The sequence below is a fragment of the Microtus oregoni genome, unplaced genomic scaffold (genome assembly GCF_018167655.1).
Source record: "Microtus oregoni isolate MIOR12 unplaced genomic scaffold, Mior012 000014F_ref0000157, whole genome shotgun sequence".
Taxonomy (NCBI): Eukaryota; Metazoa; Chordata; class Mammalia; order Rodentia; family Cricetidae; genus Microtus; species Microtus oregoni.
Genome location: NW_024543073.1, coordinates 50,129,680 through 50,149,786, shown reverse-complemented (window position 1 = coordinate 50,149,786; position 20,107 = coordinate 50,129,680). Strand labels below are relative to the sequence as shown.

The following is a 20,107-nucleotide window of genomic DNA, read 5'->3' as shown; positions in this document are numbered from 1 at the left end:
GGTAACTAGCCACACACCACAGATTAGTAGGAACAGGTTAAGTCATAAGAGCTGGTTGGGAACAAGCCTAAGCTAAAGGCCAAACTTCCATAATTAATAAGTCTTGTGTCGTTATTTGGGGCTGATGTCCAAAGAACGTTGACAAGAAAGGCCCTTCCACACACGGGACAGTGATTCTATCCTCAGATGGCCATGAGTGGGTGTGACTGGAGCTCTGGTTACCTGTGCCTGTGTGACAGTTGCCATCTCTGTGCACCAGGTACCATGCTCCATGTGGGCTGTGATTGTCCTTGTGCCTTCATCCTGGGCATGACTTTTTCTACCATTGACATTGGGTGTGCACCTATCAGTACTAGTGTTGCTTCCGTATATGTCACGTGGTAGCACTTCCTGTCTTGGCCCTCTGCCTTGTCCAAGACTTGAGTCTAACAACTCTTCCTCCTCTTCCTCTTCCTTCTTCCCCATTCCCTCCTTTTTCTTCTGTTTTCCTTTCTGCCCCTCTTTTATTGCTTTTATTTTGTGTGTGCATGTTTTAACTGCATGTCTGTGCACCACTGTGTGTCTGGTTTCTATAGAGCCAGAGAAGGGTATCAGATCCTCTTGAACTGGAGTCAGAAATGACTGTGAGCCACCGTGCAGGTGTTCTGGAAAACAGCATGTACTCTGCACCCTTGCCATCTCTCCAGCACCACCACCTCCTTTTGGGGCAGCCTTTCACTCTGTAGCCCAAGCTAGCCTCATACTTGCTAAGTAGCCCAGCCTGACCTAGAACTTGTGGTCCTTCTGCCTCAGCCTCTCTGAGTGCTGGTGTCACAGACTTGTGCAACTACACCCTACACCTACCTGAGTCCTAGGACTTTTGCCACATTATGACTATGCCCATTTTTCTTTTTTGAGATAGGGTCTCACTATGTAGCTCTGACCGTCCTGGAACTCACCGAGTGGAGCAGGCTGAGATCCGCCTGCCTCTGCCTCCCAAGTGCTGGGATTAAAGACTGGGCCAGCACACCCAGCACTACTTTGTTTTTTGGGACAGTATCCCTGAGCGATTTACTAGTGATTCACCGATTTACCTAGATTGGCTGGCTGGCAGGTCTCTGGGATGGCAGGACACAGTGCCTTACCTGGCTTTCTCACGTGGATTCTGGAGAGTGGAACTCAGGTCCTCGTGCTTGCATGACACGCTCTTTACCCACCGAGCTCAGGCTGTTAGCTTTTCACATGCTCACCAGGACCTATCAAAGTGCCCTTGGTGGAGGTGATGGGCTATGTCTGTCTGATGGCTGACCTGTGACAGTGTCCTGTATGCAGTAGGACGGTGTCTTTATGGTTTGGCTGTCTGCTCATTTGCCTGTAGGTTCAGTGTACTTACAACTGATATCAAAATGGCAGTGCCGTCGAGTCTCTGCTCACAGTGTCTGTCTTGGGTGACTTGAGCTGACCTAGGCTAGAGCTACAAATGAGGCTATACAAACATAAGGCGGATTCTTCACTGCCACAAGCACAGGTGTGGGAGTGGGGTGTAGCATAGCCAGGCTCTCTGAGATGGTGGAAGAAGAAGGAGCTGTGGGAGCTTTGGAGGGAAGGAAACAGGTGCACACAAGCAAGCTCTCTGCTGCCTCTCATCTTCTGCATTTCTTTATTCTTAATTTTCTCTAAAACAAATTTGTTTGATTGTTTGTTTATTGGTTTCCAAGGCAGGGTTTCTCTGTAGCTTTGCAGCCTGTCCTGGAACTAGCTCTTGGAGACCAGGCTGGCCTCGAGATTTGCCTGCCTCTGCCTCCTGAGTGCTGGGATAAAGGTGTGCGCCACTGCCAGGTATTTTTTAAATTTTTAAATTATGTGTGTGCCCATGTGCCACATGTGTGGGTGCCCAGAGAAGGCAGAAGAGGGCACCAGGTCCCAGTGGGAGCTCTAGGTACAGACAGTTGTAAACTGTCCAGCATGCATACTGGGAACTAAACTTGGGTCCTCTGCAAGACTAGCAAGTCCCCTTAACCACTGAGTCATCTCCCAAGTCCTATTCTTGATGTTTTGAGACAAAGATTCACTCTGTAGCCCAGGCTGGCCTTGAACTTTTGGTAATTCTCTTGCCTCAGTCTCCCAGGTGCTGTGATTATAGGCTTGTTTCATTTTTCCTATTTATTTATTTGTTTGTTTGTTTGTTTGTTTGTTTGTTTATTTTTGTGTATATGTTGGCACAACTAAGTGAGGTCAGTTCTTTCTTTCCATGTGGGCTCTGGCAATCAAGTTCAGGTTGCCAAACTGGTTAGCAGGCTCTTTATTCTCCCCGCCCTTTGCTTCCTTTTTCTTTTCCCTTTTCCTGTCCTTTCTTCCTTTGTTCCTTCCTCTCTCCCTCCCTTCCTCCTTTCCTTTCTTTCTTCCTTCCTTCTCCCCCCCTCCCCTTCTTTCCTTTCTTGGGGCAGGGTTTCATGTGACTCAGGCTGGCCTGGAGCTCATATGTAACTTTAACTTCTAAACTTCTTACTCTCTGTCCCAAGTATTGGGATTACAGCTGTGCTCCCCCACATTCAGCTTTTTATTTGTTTGTTTTTTGAGTTTCTTGTTTTGTTTTACTGCTCTGTGTGTGTGTGTGTGTGTGTGTGTGTGTGTGTGTGTGTGTGTGTGTGTGTGTGCTGGGGATGGAAGGGCTCCTGTGCACCAGGCAGGTGATTTTCCCAGTAATTTACCCTGCTAGCTCTTGACTTCTTCCCTTGTGACCTCATCTAGCCCAGAGACCCCCATCTCCGAATAGCCAAATACCATCCCATTAGAGCTGAACTCCATGAGTAAACTGGTGCTGGACACACACATTCAGTTTCTTACTGCGTCCCTATTGGTGGCAGTTACTAGAATGTGAAGGGAACCCGAATTTTAGGAATGTCTGAGTTATGTCTTTATGACAGTCCCTTGTTGAAAAGTGTAATGTGTGGGTGATGGCCACTGGCTGTGGATGATATCTGCCCTTGTAGATTATAGTGCTCCCTTTGTCCCGTGTTATTCCCTGGGACTCACAAGGGCTGTTACAATGTCTGTTCCTAAGTCTAGACTGACAGTGTGCTGTGTGTCATTTCTGTGAATGTACTTGGGTGACCATGTCCCTAGGGGTTCTGGTGTTTGAGTAAGAGTGACTTGAGTTTGGTGGAAGTATGACAGTCCTTTCCAGCGGAAAACCGTGATGCGCTTTGGTGGCAGTGTGTGGTGTGCGTGTGCCTGTCTGTCCACGTGGTGTGTCTGGGATCAGGCTATCCTGCAGGTTGTCCCACTGTCATGTGGCCCATGCCCATAGGAGGCCCAGAGCTGGGAGCTGTAGAGCTTCGCATTGAGGAGCTGAGACACCATTTCAGAGTGGAGCATGCTGTGGCAGAAGGTGCCAAGAATGTCCTGCGCCTGCTCAGTGCTTCCAAGGCCCCAGACCGCAAGGCAGTCAGCGAGGTGACACTGAGGGCTTCTACTAGGGGAGGGGCATTCAAGATGAGGGAGGACGGGTCTGGGACACAGGAGAGATAGGGAGATCCAACAGGAGCAGTCATGATGAGGGATGGAGCCGGAACCTAGATGGGCCGCCATTAAGTGTGGTGCCTCAATAAGAAAGAGGAGAGACACCAGGACAGATCTAAACTAGGAGCAGGGTAGAGTCTTGGGAAGGGGTGGGGCCTAAACTGGGGCCTGTGAGAGGTGGGACACCTACCTGCAAGAGACTGGACTTTAAGTGAGGTGGTGGGCACCAGAAAAGAAAAGGCTTTGGTGAGGATGGAGCCTCAGTGGGTCCTGGCTCCAGCAAGGGGCAAGGCCTAGTCTTTAAGGTTCCACCTGATGGGACCAAATAGGTTGGAGGTTTAGGCCTGAGGAAGAAGTTGCTGGAGGTGGGTGAGTTCTTGGGGGCCTATGCCTGTCTTTAGCTCTCTGCCTTCTGCCTCAGGCTCAAGAGAAATTGACTGAATCTAACCAAAAGCTGGGCTTGCTGCGTGAGTCACTGGAGCGGCGCCTCGGGGAGCTACCGGCTGATCACCCCAAGGGACGGCTACTTCGGGAGGAGCTTACTGTGGCCTCATCATCAGCCTTCAGTGCAATGCTGCCTGGGCCCTTCCCTGCCACGCACTACAGCACTTTGAGCAAGCCTGCACCTCTCACAGGTGGGCTCCATGCTGCACCCCCTTGGGCCTCGCTCTGAGACTCCTTACCTGGTCTCCAGGCTTCTCATTGTCTCCTTCCCCTTCCTATACTGGTCCCCATTTCATCTCTGATAGCCATCTTCTTGCTCTCTTCTGATTCTAGACTGTTGCCCCCCGCTCCTCCTTGGCCCTGCCTTCCTCTGCCCGGTCCCCAGCCTGTGGCAGGCCATTAACAGCCCCCACAGTGCTGCTTTCTTCCTTAGTCTTTACTTCTGGCTGTCCTCAACAGTTTTTTTCTTTGAAAATGTCAGCACCCTGAGCTTCCTTAGACTACTTGTCCTCTACTCTGATGCAGTGTCAAAGCCCCCACTGGCTGCCCTTTCTCAGCTGCCGCTTGCATGAGCAGAGGTCCTTTTCCCGCTGCTCTGTCTCCTTAGCCTGCCTCCCATGAGCCTATCCTTCCTGCAGGGACCCTGGAAGTACGAGTGATAGGCTGCAGGAATCTTCCAGAGACCATCCCCTGGAACCCTTCCCTCTCGGCTGGGGCATCTGGAACCCCCGACAGCCGTACCCCTTTCTTAAACCGCCCAGCTCGGGGCCTTTACAGCCGAAGCGGAAGCCTTAGTGGACGGAGCAGCCTCAAGGGAGAAGCTGAAAACACGAGTGAGTGAGTGGCTGGGTAGGGTGTCTGCATTTGTAGCATTGTATTTATTGATTTGTCTGTTTGCGTGTTTATTCAAAGCCAGGATTTCACTATGTGGCCCAGGCTGCCCTCAAATTCTGGCCTCAGGTGATGACACTCATGCCTCAGCTGAGTAAGCTGGGAGCACAGGTGCCCTGACCTTTCCACCACTGAACAGGCACTAGAGAGAGGACTCAGTGGTAGAAGTATGTACTGAGCTTACAGAGGACTTCAGCCCGCATCAGGGGTCTCCTGACTGCTTTAACGGTAGCTCCAAGGCCCCGATGCCCTCTTCTGCCCTCCCTGATCTCTACGTCATGTGCACACATACATATGCATATATAAGTAAACAATAAAAATGAGAGGCCTGAGAGATGGCTCAGCAGTTAAGAGCACATGCTGCTCTTGTAGAGGACCTTGGGTTTGGTTCCCATTATCCACATAACTTCCCACAACCCTCCATAAATCCAATTCTAGGGGATCTGACACTTTCTTCTGACCTCTTCAGGCACCAGACACACACCTAGTACACATATATACATACATGCAGGCAAAACACTCATACACATAAAAATAAAAGTAAATAGATAAAATAAAAATTAAATAGATAAAATGGTGACATCCATTGGGATAACTTACCAAAACAATAACAAGACAAAACAAAAGCCCACAAACGTAAGAAAGGACATAGAGAAGTTGGAACCTGTTTACATGGGGTGTGGGAGTGTAAGTGAAATAGCCACTGTGGGAAACTGCAGGCTGGGGACTGGACCAGTGCTAGAGCTGCTTAGATTCTGCCAGAGGGATGGGGTCACAGGCTCAGAGGAGGGCACTTGCCTAGCGTGCTTGAGGCCTTGGTCCCATCCCAAGCCCAACAAACATAAAGGGGGAAAATAGCACCAACCACATGACCTAACAGTTTAGTTTCTGTGTCCATCAAAGAACTGAACGAGGGTCTGAGGTGCTAGACACCCGGTTTGTGGCGTTTTTAAAAATGACAAGAAGGGAGAAGTCATGTCCATTGTGTTTTATGAAAACAGAAATAGTGGACTAGAATTCAATTTCAGAAGCAAGGAGACCATGTGCCATGCCACAGCATGGATAAACACTGAGGGCCGTGGGGAGCTTCAGGCCCTCGGAGACAGGAAGTAGGACGGCGGGTGCTAGAGTAGAGCATGTTTGTTAGGGAAAGATGCTGGCGTCTCCTGAGCCGAAACGAGAGAGATGAACTGATGGGTACAGCAGTAGGTGAGGGACAGAGGTTATGTGGAGTGCTTGCCTAGCATGTGTGGCGCCCTTAGTCTGAGTCCCAGCGCTAGATAAACTAAGTGTGGTAGCACACACCTGCAACCCTGGCAGGCTTAGAAGTAGAGATAGGGCAATGAAAAATTCATAACCGTCCTAAAAATGTATCCAAGGCTAGCCTGAGCTACACAAGACTGTCTCAAAACAAACCAACCAAACACGTATCTGGTGTGGTCATACAAGCCTCCCAGAATTTAGGAGATAGAAGCAAGAAGAGCAGAAGTTCAGGGCCAGCCTGGGCTACATGAAACACTATCTCAAAAAACATCAAACAAAAATGAGGATTGACATGGTGGTACATGCCTGTAACCCTAACACCTGGGATGCTGAGGTGGGAGGATTCACGGTGGTCTGGGTTTCAGAGTAAGTTCTAGGCTAGCCTGGTCTTTGGAGGAAAAGTCTATCTTAGAACCAAAAGGTAAACACCCCAAAATGAACAACCCCTTCTCCCCAACCCACAATCTGAACTAAAGGCTTTACTGTGCAAGACAAGCTCTCAGGGCATTGAGGCAAGGCCCTTAGAAAGACACTGACAGGGTGTGGAGCAAGCCCCACCTTTCCTGCTGCCCTCTCCTGCTTTCAGCTGAGGTCAGCACCGTGCTCAAGCTGGACAATGCAGTGGTGGGACAGACAGCCTGGAAGCCGTGCGGCCCCAATGCCTGGGACCAGAGCTTTACCCTGGAACTGGAGAGGGTGAGCTGAGTTGGGGGACAATGGGATTAGAGGAACAAGAGTTTGGGCTTCAGACACCCGAAATGATGGATGGCCCCATTCTTCTTCCTTGAGGCACGGGAGCTGGAGTTGGCTGTGTTCTGGAGGGACCAGAGGGGCCTGTGTGCGCTCAAATTTCTGAAGTTGGAGGACTTCTTAGACAACGAGAGGCATGAGGTGCAGCTGGACATGGAACCCCAGGGATGCCTGGTGGCTGAGGTACAGCTTGCTCCCTGACTTCTGACCCCAAGATGTGTCTTGCCTCCTTGCCCCTGATTGTCCATTATGAGGAGATTAATTTCAGATAGTTCTGAGCATTCATGGGAAGTCAGGCTCCTGAGAGTGGGGAATGATGCCAGGAACAGCACTGCTCACATAAGGAAGGCTCAATGGTAATGGACCACGTATGAGATGTGGTCCCAGAAGACTGTGCCTCAGCAGATTACATGTTGACCTGGAGGCGGGCACAGTTGGGGAATGCTTGCCTAGCATGCACAAAGCCCTGGGCCCCATTTCTAATTCCAGATAAAACTAGATGTGGGCACTGGAGAGATGGCTCAGCAGTTAAGAGCACTAGCTGCTCTTCCAGAGGACCCAAGTTTGATTACCAGCACCCACATGGCTACTCACAGCTATCTGTAACTCCAGTTGTAGGGATTCTGACACCCTCTTCTGGCCTCCTTGGTTACTAGGTACACATATAGTACATAGATACACATACAGGCAAAACACCCATACGTTAAACAAACAATAAAACTAAGTGTCATATAATCTCAAGTCACATGGTGAGCAGGAGGCCAGGGATATAAAAGACTTAACAAAATCCAAAACCAAAGCCAGGTAGTGGTACATACCTTTAATCCCAGCATTCTGGAAGCAGAAGCAGGTTTATCTCTGAGTTTGAGGCAGTCTGGTGCACTGAGCAAGTTCCAGGACAGCCAAAGCTACACAGACAAATCCTGCCTTGAAAAACCAAAGAGGAGAAGAGAGAGAGGTAGAGATAGAGATAGAGATAGAGAGAGAGAACGAGTCTACCTTAAAAACAAAACAGTTGGATATGGTGGTGCTCACCTTCAATCCCAGCACTCTGGAAACAGAGGCAGGCAGATCTGAGTTTGAAGCCAGCTTAATCTGCATAGTGTGTTTCAGGCTACATAGAGAGACCCTGTCTGAAACATAAATCAAGCCTCAAACCCCTATTTTCTGCCACTCCAGCCTGGGCTACATAGTGAGTTCTGTCTCAAAGAACCAAGCTCGGTGGTGACCCTAGTGTGGAGCACGAGGCTCGTGTGTTCAAAGCTCTGGCTTCCATCCCCAGAACCGCAGAACAGCGGCAACAGCAAACTCGGGTAGAAGCGGATGCTGCTGGTGGCCAAAAAGCAAGTGAGGGCTGCACCTGGCAGAACTCTCAAAAATGTGGCTAGTCTAACTGGAAACCAAAGTTTTTACCTCACTCAAGTTTTGAGGAATTTAAATTTTGACCTCCACACATGGCACCTATCCAGAACTCAATAACTATAACATGTTGGAGTTGGGAATACTAAACTAAATCATCGTGGTTCCCTCACGAGTGGCTATGCCACCTCCCGAATAGAGCCACAGGTTTGTGACTAAATCTTCAATACACAGGGCTACTGGGGACACGGCTGATCTTAGCAGCAGTGCTAGATGGCGCTCGTGTGGCCAACGGCGACCACACTCAGTAGGCCATGTGACACAGGTCCCCGGACTTGCACCTGGCTTCTTGGTCCACAGGAGGGTCTGATTGCTTGCCTCCTCCATTTCCAAGCTGGAAGCCTGTTATGGTTTGAACATGGATGTTCCTGTCTTAAGTACTTTTCCTGCGGCTGTGGTAAAACACCCTCACAGAAGCAGTTTTGGGAGGAGGGGGTTTCTTTTGGCTCCTCGTTTATCACGGTGGGGAGGTCAGGACAGCAGGAGCTGTAGGTGGCTGTCACAGTGATAGAGAGTGAAGTCAGGAAGCAGGGGGCTGATAACTAATATTAACTATTACAACCCCACAGAGGACTTAGTTTGAACACTCGCTCCCCAGCTGCTGGCCATTTTGAGAGGTTCTAGAAGCTTCAGGAAGTGTGTGTCACTAGTGGACAGACTATGAGGACTATAGTCAGGCTTTCTTCCTGCTAGCTTTCTGCCTCCTGGTCCTCTGAGAAGTAACTGTGCTTTCGTCTTCTGCCACTGTGGACCCCACTGCCTTAGCCACCATGTCTTTCTTCCATGATGAACTATGTTCCCTAAACTGTGCGCCAGAATAGACTTCTCCTCCAGTCGCTTCTGTCAGAGTGAGCACTTCCGAAGGCCAGCAGGGAGTGGTGTTGCTCCTCCATAGTCATCAGCTTCTGTTGCTTGACAAAATACCCAGGAGAAATAAACTTAGAGGAAGCAGATTTCTTTGGGTTCATGGTTTCCGATCATAGCCGTTCCCCCCATTGCCACTAAGTTAGTGGCAAAGCACAACATGGAACGGAGCTGCTCTCATGCCGATAGGGAGACAGAGGGACGAGTAAGGTCTGTAGTGATGTCATCTTCCCTCTTCCCCACAGGTCATCAGGCTTGGACCCCATCAGTAGTGAGTTCAGGAGGGAGGTCATTGGCTGTGCATAGTCACTGCCAAAGGTCAGCTTTACACCTGGCAGCTAGAGTCAAGCCACTTGCCCTCAGAGAGGCCTAGTGCCCATACTTCAGGTGATGAGTGCCTCTGCTCCTGAGACCATTGCAGCTGAGCATGTTTGTCCCCACAGGTCACCTTTCGCAACCCCATCATTGAGCGGATCCCTAGGCTACAACGTCAGAAAAAAATTTTCTCCAAGCAGCAAGGTAAGAAGTGGCCCAAGTGAGCCGAGTCGGAGCCAGGGACCCTCAGGACATCACAGGTAGTGATCCTAGCCTTGCTCTCCTAGGGAAGGCATTTCAGCGTGCCAGACAGATGAACATTGATGTGGCAACTTGGGTGAGGCTCCTCCGGAGACTCATCCCTAATTCTGTCACCACGGGCACCTTCAGTCCCAACGCATCTCCAGGTTCTGAGGTTCGGAACACTGGGTAAGGAAGGAGGATGGCCCCAGTCTCACCTGTCCCTTGTTTCCAAGGTACTAGGTCCCCAACTCATCTTCCTCCCCCTCCTTCAGAGATATATCCATGGAGAAGTTGAACCTTGGTGCTGACTCAGACAGCTCATCCCAGAAGAGCCCCTCAGGGGTGCCCCCCACTTTATGCAGCCTGGTGAGTGCCCACCTCCTCTAGGCAGGGCGGCCTAGGAACCCGCAGCTAGGCAGGGCGGCCTAGGGAACCTGCTGCTCTTTCAGAAGCCTGCAGGAGCTAACCAGGGATCGCACAGCAGAACCAGGCTTTTTGTTTGGTTTTGTTCAATATAGTTTAGACTTTGAACTCTTGAACTCCTGATCCTCCTGCCTCTGTCCCCTGAGTGGTGGGATTCCCAGGCCTGGTCTCTAGGTTGCCAATGGTGAAATCCAGGGCTTTCTGCATGTTAGGCAGATGCTCTGCCAACTGAACAACATCCTAGGACCTTGACTGTTTTCTATCCTAGCTTAAAATTGTCAGCTGGGAAGCTGGGCAGAGTGGTGCCAGCATACCATCCCAGCAAGAGGTGGCTGAGGCAGGGGCATTGCTGGAGTCCAGCCTAGACTGTGTAGTAAGTTCTAAGCCAGCTGGGCTACATACCCAGACCCTGTCTCACAACCAAAGCTAAGTAAGGGTCACGTGAGCTTGGGGGCTAGAGATTTGCTCTCCAAAAGAGCTCTTGAGTAGTGTGCTTGCAGCTCTGGGTTCCATTTCCAGCCTGGAAAAAAAGAAAAGAAAAGAAAAGAAAAAAAAAGAAAAGAAAGAAACATAAACTTTGAGCTGATGAGAAGAGGGCAGAAAAGGTGCCCATTTGTGAGCAGGGGTGGGGTTCGGGAACGCGGGTCATCCTCAGCTTGGTAACAGTTCTTTTGTGGGGGAGCATTTTTTCTTTTTGAGATTATAATATAGCAGTTCCCGCTTCCCTTTTATCCCTTTAAATCCTTCTGTAGACCCCTTCTTGTTTTCTTTCAAATTCATGACCTCTTTTTTCATTAATTGCTTTGCATGTATGTATGTATGTGTGACTATTTACATATTCCTACATACAATCTGCTCATCCTTGATAATGTCAAATATTTGTATGTTTCCAAGGCTGATCATTTGATATTGGGTAACCAGTTAGTGTGCTTTTCCCAGGGAAAGACTTATCTCTCTTACTCTAAGCATAGTTTAGTTGCTGTAGTTCTTTGAGTAGAGCTGAGGCTTCGTGGCCTTTTCCCCAGCCTCTTTGGCATGCCTATTGTTGTCCATGTTCAGCTCACAGCTGTTGAGACTTTACAGGCTAGCTTCTGCCACCTGCAGGAGATAGCCCACGGCAAACTTCCTGATCCTCTGGCTCTTACAATCATTCTACCACCACCCCTTCCACAGAGTCCCCTGAGTCTTGGGTGTGGGAGTGTTTTATAGAGGTGTCCACTGGAACTGGACTCCACACCTCTGCATTCTGATTGATTATGGTTTCTGTAGTGGTCTCCATCCATAGCAAAGAGAGGTTTCCTTCATGAGGGGCGAGGACTACTTATCTGTGAGTGTAAGGACAAATATTTAGTATATAGTCAGAGACTGTGCTGGTTCAGTACAATGGTGGCTATAGGTTTCCTCCAGGCTCTAGCTCTGGGTAGTTAGCTGGGTTTCCAGTACCTGGCATATTTTGTTGAGCAGGTCTAAGTCCAGTTACAGAGCTGTTGGTCTAAAACATGAAAGAAAACAAATCAATTTATATCAAAGACAGATTTTGTTGCTCTCTTGATGGGAGTGCAGCTATCATGAGCTTGCTCAGTTCTGTGGTCATGGTGTTTGTGTAGAGTCAAGGAGCTGGCGCAGCTCTGCGAGCTGTTGAGTGCTGCCCGGGAGAGTAGTGGTGTCATAGACAGGACTCCTGCGGGTAACCAGATGCTCCTGTTCTTTTTCCCTTGTCTTAGTTAGGAGACACCATGACCTTGGCAGCTCCTATAAAGGAAAACATTTCATGGGGTGACTCGCTTACAGTTCAGAGGTTCAGACCATTGTCATCATGGTGGGATATGGAGGCGTGTAGGCAGATATAGTACTAGAGAAGTTCCTGAGGGTCCTACATCTTGCAGGCAACAGGAAGTGGTGTGAGTGTTAAACTGATTGAAACTTGAGCAAACGATTCCTTAAAGCCCGTCCCCACAGTGACCCACTTCAACAAGGCCACGCCTCCTAATAGTGCTACTTCCTTTGGGGGACGTTTTCTTTCAAACAGCCACATTGCCTCCAGCCATTTCCAGCTTTGATAGGCTATATATCCATAGGCTGGCCACCAGCATTCAACATTTATCTATTTTCCTCTTAGATTCATCTATTTGTTTATTTGTTTGTTTTGGATTTGTCAAGACAAGGTTTCTCTGTATAGCCCTAGCTCACTATGAGACCAGGCTGGCCTTGGACTCACAGAAATTGCCTTCTCTCTCCTGAGTACTGGGATTAAAAGTGTGTGTCACCATGCCTGGCTTCTTTTTCAAGTTTTTAATCTTTCTATTTATTTTGTGTGAATGTGTGAGCACTCATATGGAGGTCAGAGGAACAACTTACAGAACTCAGTTCTCTCCCTCCACCCTGTGGGGCCCAGGACTCAAAATCAAGTCAGACTTGTCGACAGGTGCCTTACCCACCATGTTACGTTGTTGGCCCAGTTCCCGTTTCTTTTTGCATCATGCTGCTTCAGCCTCCTGAGTGCTGAGATTGTGTCCCAGCACCTGACTATAGTACCTACTTGTCACCTCTTTCCTTTTGGAAAAGGGGATAGAACCTGGGGTCTCATATGAGCGGCACCCTCAGGTCCTAATTCTCTTTCTCTTTCAATATATGTGTTTGTATGTTGTTTTTTTTGGGGGGGTGCATATGTGTTGCACCTCACAAGTGTGGGGATCAGAGGACAACTTGTAGGAATTGATTCTGTCCTTTTACTATGTGGGTTTGGGGTCTACCTCAGGACACCAGGCTTGGTACAGGAAGCACCTTTCCTTATCTGAGCCGTTTTGAAGGCTGCCCCAGGCCTGATTGTTTTCAGTCAGATGTTCACGTGGCATGGCTAGGCCGGGATGGAGCTCTGTAGCAGAGCGTTCACCTCGCAAGTGTGAGTCCTGCATTCTATGCCCAGTCCAAGTCCATCAGTCCATCAGTCTGTCTAGGCTGAAACCAGTAAATATGAAGTATACTGGGAGGAAAATGGAGCAGAGATGGACAAGGGGCCCTGTTCTTCAGTCAGGAGTCATCTGATGCCTGCACAGGTAATCTAAGTAAAGGGTTACAGAGGAGGGACCTGGGCCTGGTGATGCAAGCCTGGGGTCCACGTTATCCAGCAGGCTGAGGCAGAAGGATCACAAGTCCAAGAGATAGCTTGGGCAATTTGGTGAGAACCTGCTCAAAGAAAATAAATAGTGCCAGGGGGTACCACGTGTAACCATGTGTAGGAACTAGGTTCTTCCCTAGTCCTACAAAGAAATCATGTCAGTGTGAAGGCAAAGGTCCTGGGGGCGGAGTGTGGGTCAGGCACGGGAAGAGGAGGGGAGGGAGTAGCTCGGGCCCTGTTGGCTCTTAGGGATAATTCTGACTTGTGGCTACCATGACCTCTGCACCACAGAGTTCTTCAACCCATGAATCCACCACCTCTCCAGAGCTGCCTTCAGAGACCCAGGAGACCCCAGGCCCTGGCCCGTGCAGGTGATACCCCTCCCTCCCCACCCCCGCATTCCTGCTTACTCTCTGAGTTCACTAGCTCCCTTCTTCCACAGCCCCCTGAGGAAGTCACCCCTGATGCTTGAGGACTTCAAGTTCTTGGCAGTGCTGGGCCGGGGTCATTTTGGGAAGGTGAGGCAGGGGAAGGACTTATGGGCTCAGAGGTCTTCCTCCAAGGGCCCAGGGTGTCCATTAAGGCTCCTGTGCCCACTGTGTTACAGGTGCTGCTGTCTGAATTTCGCTCTAGTGGGGAGCTCTTTGCCATCAAAGCCTTGAAGAAAGGTGACATAGTAGCCCGAGACGAGGTGGAGAGGTGAGGCCCTATCCTGGCCCTTGAGGATTTCTAGGAAACAGCCCAAGAATAGTCACTATTGAGCATTTCAGTGAGAGACTCATGGTACTAGAACTTACAACCCTCTTACCTAAGACTTAAAAAGAGGTACTACGACTCACTCTTCTCCCCTTCCAGAGTGAATGCTGTTACTATCTCCCACTCTGCTCATGGGTTAACAGTCTGCCAGAGGTCACACAGTAGGCAGGAGGTTCAGGACCAAACTGTAAACTGTAGGGATGTGGGACTGCCTCAGTTTTGGGGTCAGGATCCCAGGTAAGATGCCTCTGTCACCCGTGCCCCCCGGATGCTAGGAAAAGCTGGCCTCCCTTCAGAGCTCAGTCTCCTGATCTAACCATCAAATACACATGGAAATGCATTCCGCATAGAGTTGTCTGGTGGATCAAGGAAGAAGGTCTATTTAAAGTGTTCTTCACGGTCCTTGACCCTCTAGAGGCATCAGGCTGTCTCAAGACTTCCCAGGCACCTCTGTAATAACCAGGAACCTGATCCAAAGTTTAAATGAGTAAGAGGGATTTATTTACTGCTCTGGAGAGAAGCCGTCATGTCTGCCTTAAGGCGCTGTGTGCAGGTGCTTGGTGACGTTTCTGGTTGTGTGCTCCTTTGTGGGCTGTGCTTGTGGTCCTCTCACAGACTGAAGCTTTTCCGCCCCAAGTTCGGACCCGGGTCCTCCACCTGCTTTAGTCCAGGGTCCTCCACCTGCTTTAGTCCACACGGGTGCTGTCCCTAATCCAGTCGCCAGCACGCACTTGGACTGCTCTGACCAGCCTGAGCCTGTGCCCTCACCTGCTTCCCAAGACAATGTGTAGATTGTGGGTGTGTAGCAGCCACGACGCCCAAAGTTGCACAGTAAAGCAGGTCCTCAACAGACACCTGTTGTGAGCGCCAGAGGGCATGGGCGCAGGTCAGGGAGCGGCTGGGCCCTCTGACTTCTGCCTCCTGCCTAGCTTGATGTGTGAGAAGCGGATTTTGGCGGCCGTGACCAGGGCAGGACATCCCTTCCTGGTGAACCTTTTCGGCTGTTTCCAGACCCCAGAGCACGTGTGCTTTGTGATGGAGTACTCAGCGGGCGGAGACCTGATGCTGCACATCCACAGCGATGTGTTCTCCGAGCCGCGGGCCGTGTGAGTCTTCTTTCCTGCCCATCACTGGAGGCCCCGCCCCTCCTCCCTGCCTCCCACCCTCCACCCTGCCTCCCACCCTGCCACCCACAGAGCTTTGGGACCCCAGGGGTTAGGGACTTTGGCACCGGTGGAGCCAGGCTTGTGTGAACTTGTGCGTCTCTGCAGCTTCTATTCCGCCTGTGTGGTGCTGGGGCTGCAGTTCCTCCATGAACACAAGATTGTCTACAGGTGTGTACACGAGAGCACGTTCTGCCCGTAGACTGGACATGCTCAAGCTCTGTACAAAGCCCCCACTCCCAATCACCCCTCTTTACATCCCCTGACACCCCCATTCCCCAGGGACCTGAAGTTGGACAATTTGCTCCTGGATACTGAGGGCTACGTCAAGATCGCAGACTTTGGCCTCTGCAAGGAGGGTGAGGGGCTGCAATCCTGGGATGAGAGGACTAGGGGTGGTCAGGTGACATGCTCTTCTCTATGGGCTTTGCTTGCAGGCACATACTCACCCTAAGAGCTTCAGGGTAGTTTGCCAGCTTTAGCCCCTCCTCCCCGGGTCTCCCTATACTGACTAGGGGTAGGGCTGGCTAGGCTATTTGGAGTGTCTCATGCTCTACCCCACCCCCCAGCCACTGGTGGCTCACATGGCCTTGCATTCCACCCACCCAGGGATGGGCTATGGAGACCGGACCAGCACATTCTGTGGAACCCCAGAGTTCCTGGCGCCCGAAGTGCTGACAGACACATCCTACACGCGAGCGGTGGACTGGTGGGGACTGGGCGTGTTGCTCTATGAGATGCTGGTTGGGGAGGTGAGGCCTAGGCTACCTTTTTTTCTGTAGAGAACATGCATGTGCCCCGGTGTGGGATGGGAATCCGCTCCTGCTATGTTAGCTTTGCCTCTCTGATCTCAGTTTCTGTAACTAAAACGAGATACTTACCCTCTGTAAGCCAGCTCTGGGACACCCCCAGGGGTAGGGGTAGGGGTAGAGTCATTGGGTAGTACTGGGTGAGCTGGACTGGCTAAAAGTGGGGGTCTGCTCAACCTGACTCTCTCTGCCCTCCAGTCTCCGTTCCCTGGGGACGACGAGGAGGAGGTTTTTGACAGTATTGTCAACGATGAGGTTCGTTATCCCCGCTTCCTGTCAGCAGAGGCCATTGGCATCATGAGAAGGGTAAGCATACCCCCTACCACAAAGAGCAAGGTGGGCAGCAAAGGGTTCTGAGGCACAGGACTCGGATCCACTGACATGCACCTGTCTCACAGCTGCTGCGGAGGAACCCAGAGCGGAGGCTGGGAGCCACGGAGCGGGACGCAGAAGATGTGAAAAAACAGCCTTTTTTCAGGGTGAGCAGACTCCTTCCCCACCCTGTCAGTCACCCCAAGGACCTGGGTGTTTCTCACCCCAAATCTAGTTGCTCCATCTCAAGAATTGTATTCCCCACCCCCCTACCCCCCCCCTCCGGCCACCATGATTCCTCTCAAAGGTTAGCTCCTTTTGTCTGCACCCCTCATTCCCCTCTTTACTCCCACTGCTAATCCAGGCCCATGGCATTACAGGGCTAACCTGAGCTACCCCAGACTCCCTTGATTGATCTGAGCTCTAGTCCCTCTGCACCTTGTCTACTTCCTGCTGGTCTCCAGACTTCCCTGCATCCTCCATCATGACTCTCTGTCCTTCTCTGCACAGACGCTGGGCTGGGATGTCCTGTTGGCTCGTCGCCTGCCCCCACCCTTCGTGCCTACACTTTCGGGGCGCACAGACGTCAGCAACTTCGATGAGGAGTTCACTGGGGAGGCGCCCACGCTGAGCCCACCCCGGGATGCGCGGCCCCTCACAGCTGCGGAGCAGGCTGCCTTCCGGGATTTCGACTTTGTGGCAGGAGGCTACTAGCCCCAAGCCCCTGCCTTGCCCAAGAGTTCTTGGTTTTAAAAAGGTCTTTGGGGTTTACCCCATACATGCATTTTCAGCCTCTGTGTGCAATCTGGGGTGGGGTGTACTTGGAGCAGGTGATGGAGGCAGACAGACTCAGGGGGGACAGAACTGTGCTAGGGCTCAATTGAACGGTCAAGCTGTGAACATGCATTAGTGGGGGGGGGGATGAGGACGGTGCTCAGGGCTGTGTTGGTAGAGAACGTTGGGGTTTTAAGGCTGTAGTGGGTACAAGGTTAGGACAGAGAACAAAATGAGGAGAATGCTTGGTTGCAAGGCGGTGGCAGAGACAGGAAGTGGACCCAAAACCTCGCAGCATTTGTGGGGATCTCTGATCTCAGAACTATGGATTTAGTGTAGTGCTCATGCTTTTGGAGCTGCTGATCTGAGGATCCCACCTCTGATATTTGGAACATCCTAATGTGTCTGCGCCACCGCGTGGCCAACGTTAGAATTGTACTCGTCTGGGCGGAGCCTCTTTCACTAAAGAACGGTCACAGTGTGTGTTCCCGCCACACAGGACACATCGCCCATGTTAGTGTTTGAAGCTCTCTACACCCTTGAACCCTGCCCAGTGGTTTGGCTTAGCTTCTGGGCATAGTCAGAGATGGCTGAAGCCGCTGTGCCGGGAGCTACGCAATGAACTGGCCTCCCAGGCACCCTTGGTTAGGCCCAGCTCTGTTGGGCCATCCTTTGCACCGGCCCTCAGGGGCAGGAGACGAAGCAGTTGACGCAGCACGGCCTGGCGCAGCAGGATGTACACCCACGGGTCCAGGATCTGGTTCCACGACGCGAGGCGCACAGCCAGAAACAGCGGCCTTTGCAGGGAGCTAGAGTTCCAGCCCCCGATGGCCAACATCACCAACACCTGTGAGAAAAGCAGGCGTGAACCATGTGAAAGAAGGGGTGGGCGGGCTATGCAGGGCAAATACTGTGTGGGAAGGAGACTAGGGAAGACCAGCTTTGCTAGCACACAGGACAAAAGAAAGGTAAAAAAACTGGGGAGGGCTGGGCGGTGGTGGCGCACACCTTTAATCCCAGCACTTGGGAGGCAGAGGCAGGCGGATCTCTGTGAGTTCGAGACCAGCCTGGTCTACAAGAGCTAGTTCCAGGACAGGCTCCAAAACCACATAGAAACCCTGCATCGAAAAAAGAAAAAAAAAAAAACAACAAAAACAAAAAAAGCTGGGGAGGGCCAGGCGCTGGTGGCGCACGTCTTTAATCCCAGCACTAGAAGGTAGAGGCAGGCGGATCTCTGTGAGTTGGAGGCCAGCCAGGTCTACAAGAGATAGTTCCAGGACAGGCTTCAAAGCTACAGAGAAACCTTGTTTCGAACAACTAAAATAAAATAAAACGCTGGGGAGGAAGAAGGCTAGAAATGAATGAAGCTGGGGGACGAACTAAGAAGCTTGAGTGAATCGGAGTAAGATCCAAAGAGTGCGAAGGTAGAGCCGGGGATAGCAGAGGGATAAGACAGAGGGGTAAGGCTTTTTGTGCAGGCAGGGTGATAAGGGAGCGGAGGGGGGGGGGTGTTAGGAAGGAGTATGGTTGGAGGAGCAACTGCCCCTCACCAGCAGGGGGCTCCAGCAGATGCACGACACCACCATGATGCCCACGAGCTGGCCCACCATCTCCACGTCGTGCGTGCGAACCCTGCGCACCGAGCCGCCGCCCCGGGAGCTACGGAGGGTGGTGGAGGCTGAAGCGATGGATGAGGCAGACGAGGTGGAGGCCAAGTGTGGTCTACGGGACCCCCAGCGCCGGCGATCTTCGGAGCGCCGGCGATCATCGGAGCCTGTGGTCTCACGGAGACGTCGAGAGCTGCGACGCCTCCAGCGGGCTCGCAGGAGCGCCAGGCCGCTGAGCGTATTGCACACGAGTGCCGCAAGGAGCGCTGCCAGGCCAAGGCCGGCGAAGAGGCCAGCAAGCAATGCCTGGCGCCAACCTCCACGAGGTCCAAGACTAATGAAACACCAGGTGCCAGGGTACTGTAGCTCGTAGTGACCCACGTGTGCTAGCGGCAGCAGCGCCACTGCCAAAGCCATGGCAGCCAGCACGACTAGTGCCAGGCGTGCGTGGGCCACTGACATGCGCGCCGCATGGAGCAGTGGCTGCGTGACACCCACGCAGCGCTCCACGGCCATGCCGCAGCCAAGCAAGAGTGGGCATAGGCCAAAGAAGACCATGCAGCCGCCCAAGAAATGACAGGCCCCGCCAGCAGGTGAACGTCCTGCAGCGTACAGGCGAAGCACCAGCGCCCCCGGGATCACATGGCCTGCCAGGTCAATGACTAGCAGGCTAGCAACGAACAACAGAAAAGTGGCAGCTGAGCGGCGCCGCCGCAGACGACCTGCAGCTTGCGCCAGCAGCGCCAGGGCCAGCACGTTGGACACTGCACCCAGGGTCATGGAGAAGATAGGCAGCGCCGGTGATGTGCCGGAATCGCCTGGCAGCACTGTAGATGTGTTGGGGACCCTGGGTGTTGCGCACGCTGTTGCCTCATCCGCTAGGCTCACGTTAAGCCCACAGGGGCTCATATCAGTGGCCAAGAGGGCTAGGTAGATAAGAGGAGGACACAGTAAGGCTAGGGTCCCACCACCATCAGGATCCATGCAACAATGTGGGCTCTGTGCCTAGGGCACTTCCACATGACCCTGGTTGCGCCATTTCAGATCCCTCTTTATCTATCACTGCCCCATGCCTTGTGCCTGTCCTCACTCTGCCCCTACATCGGTCTACTGCTTTGGGAACTCCACTGATCTGTCAGACATTCTTAGTATCTTTCCTCATCTCCCCGGCTCCCCACCTTCTAGTGCATCAGATTCCTGGTTTATGGCCTCATGGAATAGACCCCGACCCACTTCTGACCCAACTCCAGCCTTCACCATGTCTGCCCACTCTCCTCTCCTTTTTAGTAAGTCTCCTTGGCTGTCCCAGGAACTGGCTGTGTAGACTAGGCTGGCCTTAAAGAGATTCACCTGCCTGTGAGACCTGTGTCCTGGGATTCAAGACTCACACCACCATGACCAGCTATTGGTCATCTTTTCTTCCTTGACGTCCCTATCCCAACAGCTCCACTACTA

General features: G+C 51.7%; 2 protein-coding genes across 2 annotated transcripts in view; one reads left to right on the top strand and one right to left on the bottom strand.

The window, feature by feature from the left end:
* The window catches only part of Pkn1 (protein kinase N1), a 30,678-nt gene extending 12,750 nt beyond the window's left edge, over nt 1-17,928 (top strand). Inside the window, exons 5-22 of the mRNA XM_041663302.1 lie at nt 3,290-3,435; nt 3,923-4,136; nt 4,584-4,778; nt 6,686-6,795; nt 6,889-7,032; nt 9,576-9,651; nt 9,735-9,876; nt 9,963-10,056; nt 13,523-13,602; nt 13,674-13,749; nt 13,839-13,930; nt 14,917-15,093; nt 15,259-15,321; nt 15,433-15,509; nt 15,760-15,902; nt 16,158-16,265; nt 16,358-16,438; nt 16,782-17,928. Coding sequence (XP_041519236.1) covers nt 3,290-3,435; nt 3,923-4,136; nt 4,584-4,778; nt 6,686-6,795; nt 6,889-7,032; nt 9,576-9,651; nt 9,735-9,876; nt 9,963-10,056; nt 13,523-13,602; nt 13,674-13,749; nt 13,839-13,930; nt 14,917-15,093; nt 15,259-15,321; nt 15,433-15,509; nt 15,760-15,902; nt 16,158-16,265; nt 16,358-16,438; nt 16,782-16,985 — 2,222 coding nt within the window. The 3' untranslated portion in view covers nt 16,986-17,928. The remainder of the gene's footprint in view (nt 1-3,289; nt 3,436-3,922; nt 4,137-4,583; nt 4,779-6,685; nt 6,796-6,888; nt 7,033-9,575; nt 9,652-9,734; nt 9,877-9,962; nt 10,057-13,522; nt 13,603-13,673; nt 13,750-13,838; nt 13,931-14,916; nt 15,094-15,258; nt 15,322-15,432; nt 15,510-15,759; nt 15,903-16,157; nt 16,266-16,357; nt 16,439-16,781) is intronic.
* Nucleotides 17,626-19,561, bottom strand: Ptger1 (prostaglandin E receptor 1). Its single transcript, XM_041663303.1, has 2 exons — nt 18,596-19,561; nt 17,626-17,892 (listed from the first exon to the last, which is right to left on the bottom strand). Exons 1-2 carry the CDS (start codon nt 19,559-19,561, stop codon nt 17,626-17,628), a joined length of 1,233 nt encoding a protein of 410 aa, XP_041519237.1.
* Nucleotides 19,562-20,107: the final 546 nt, after the last annotated feature.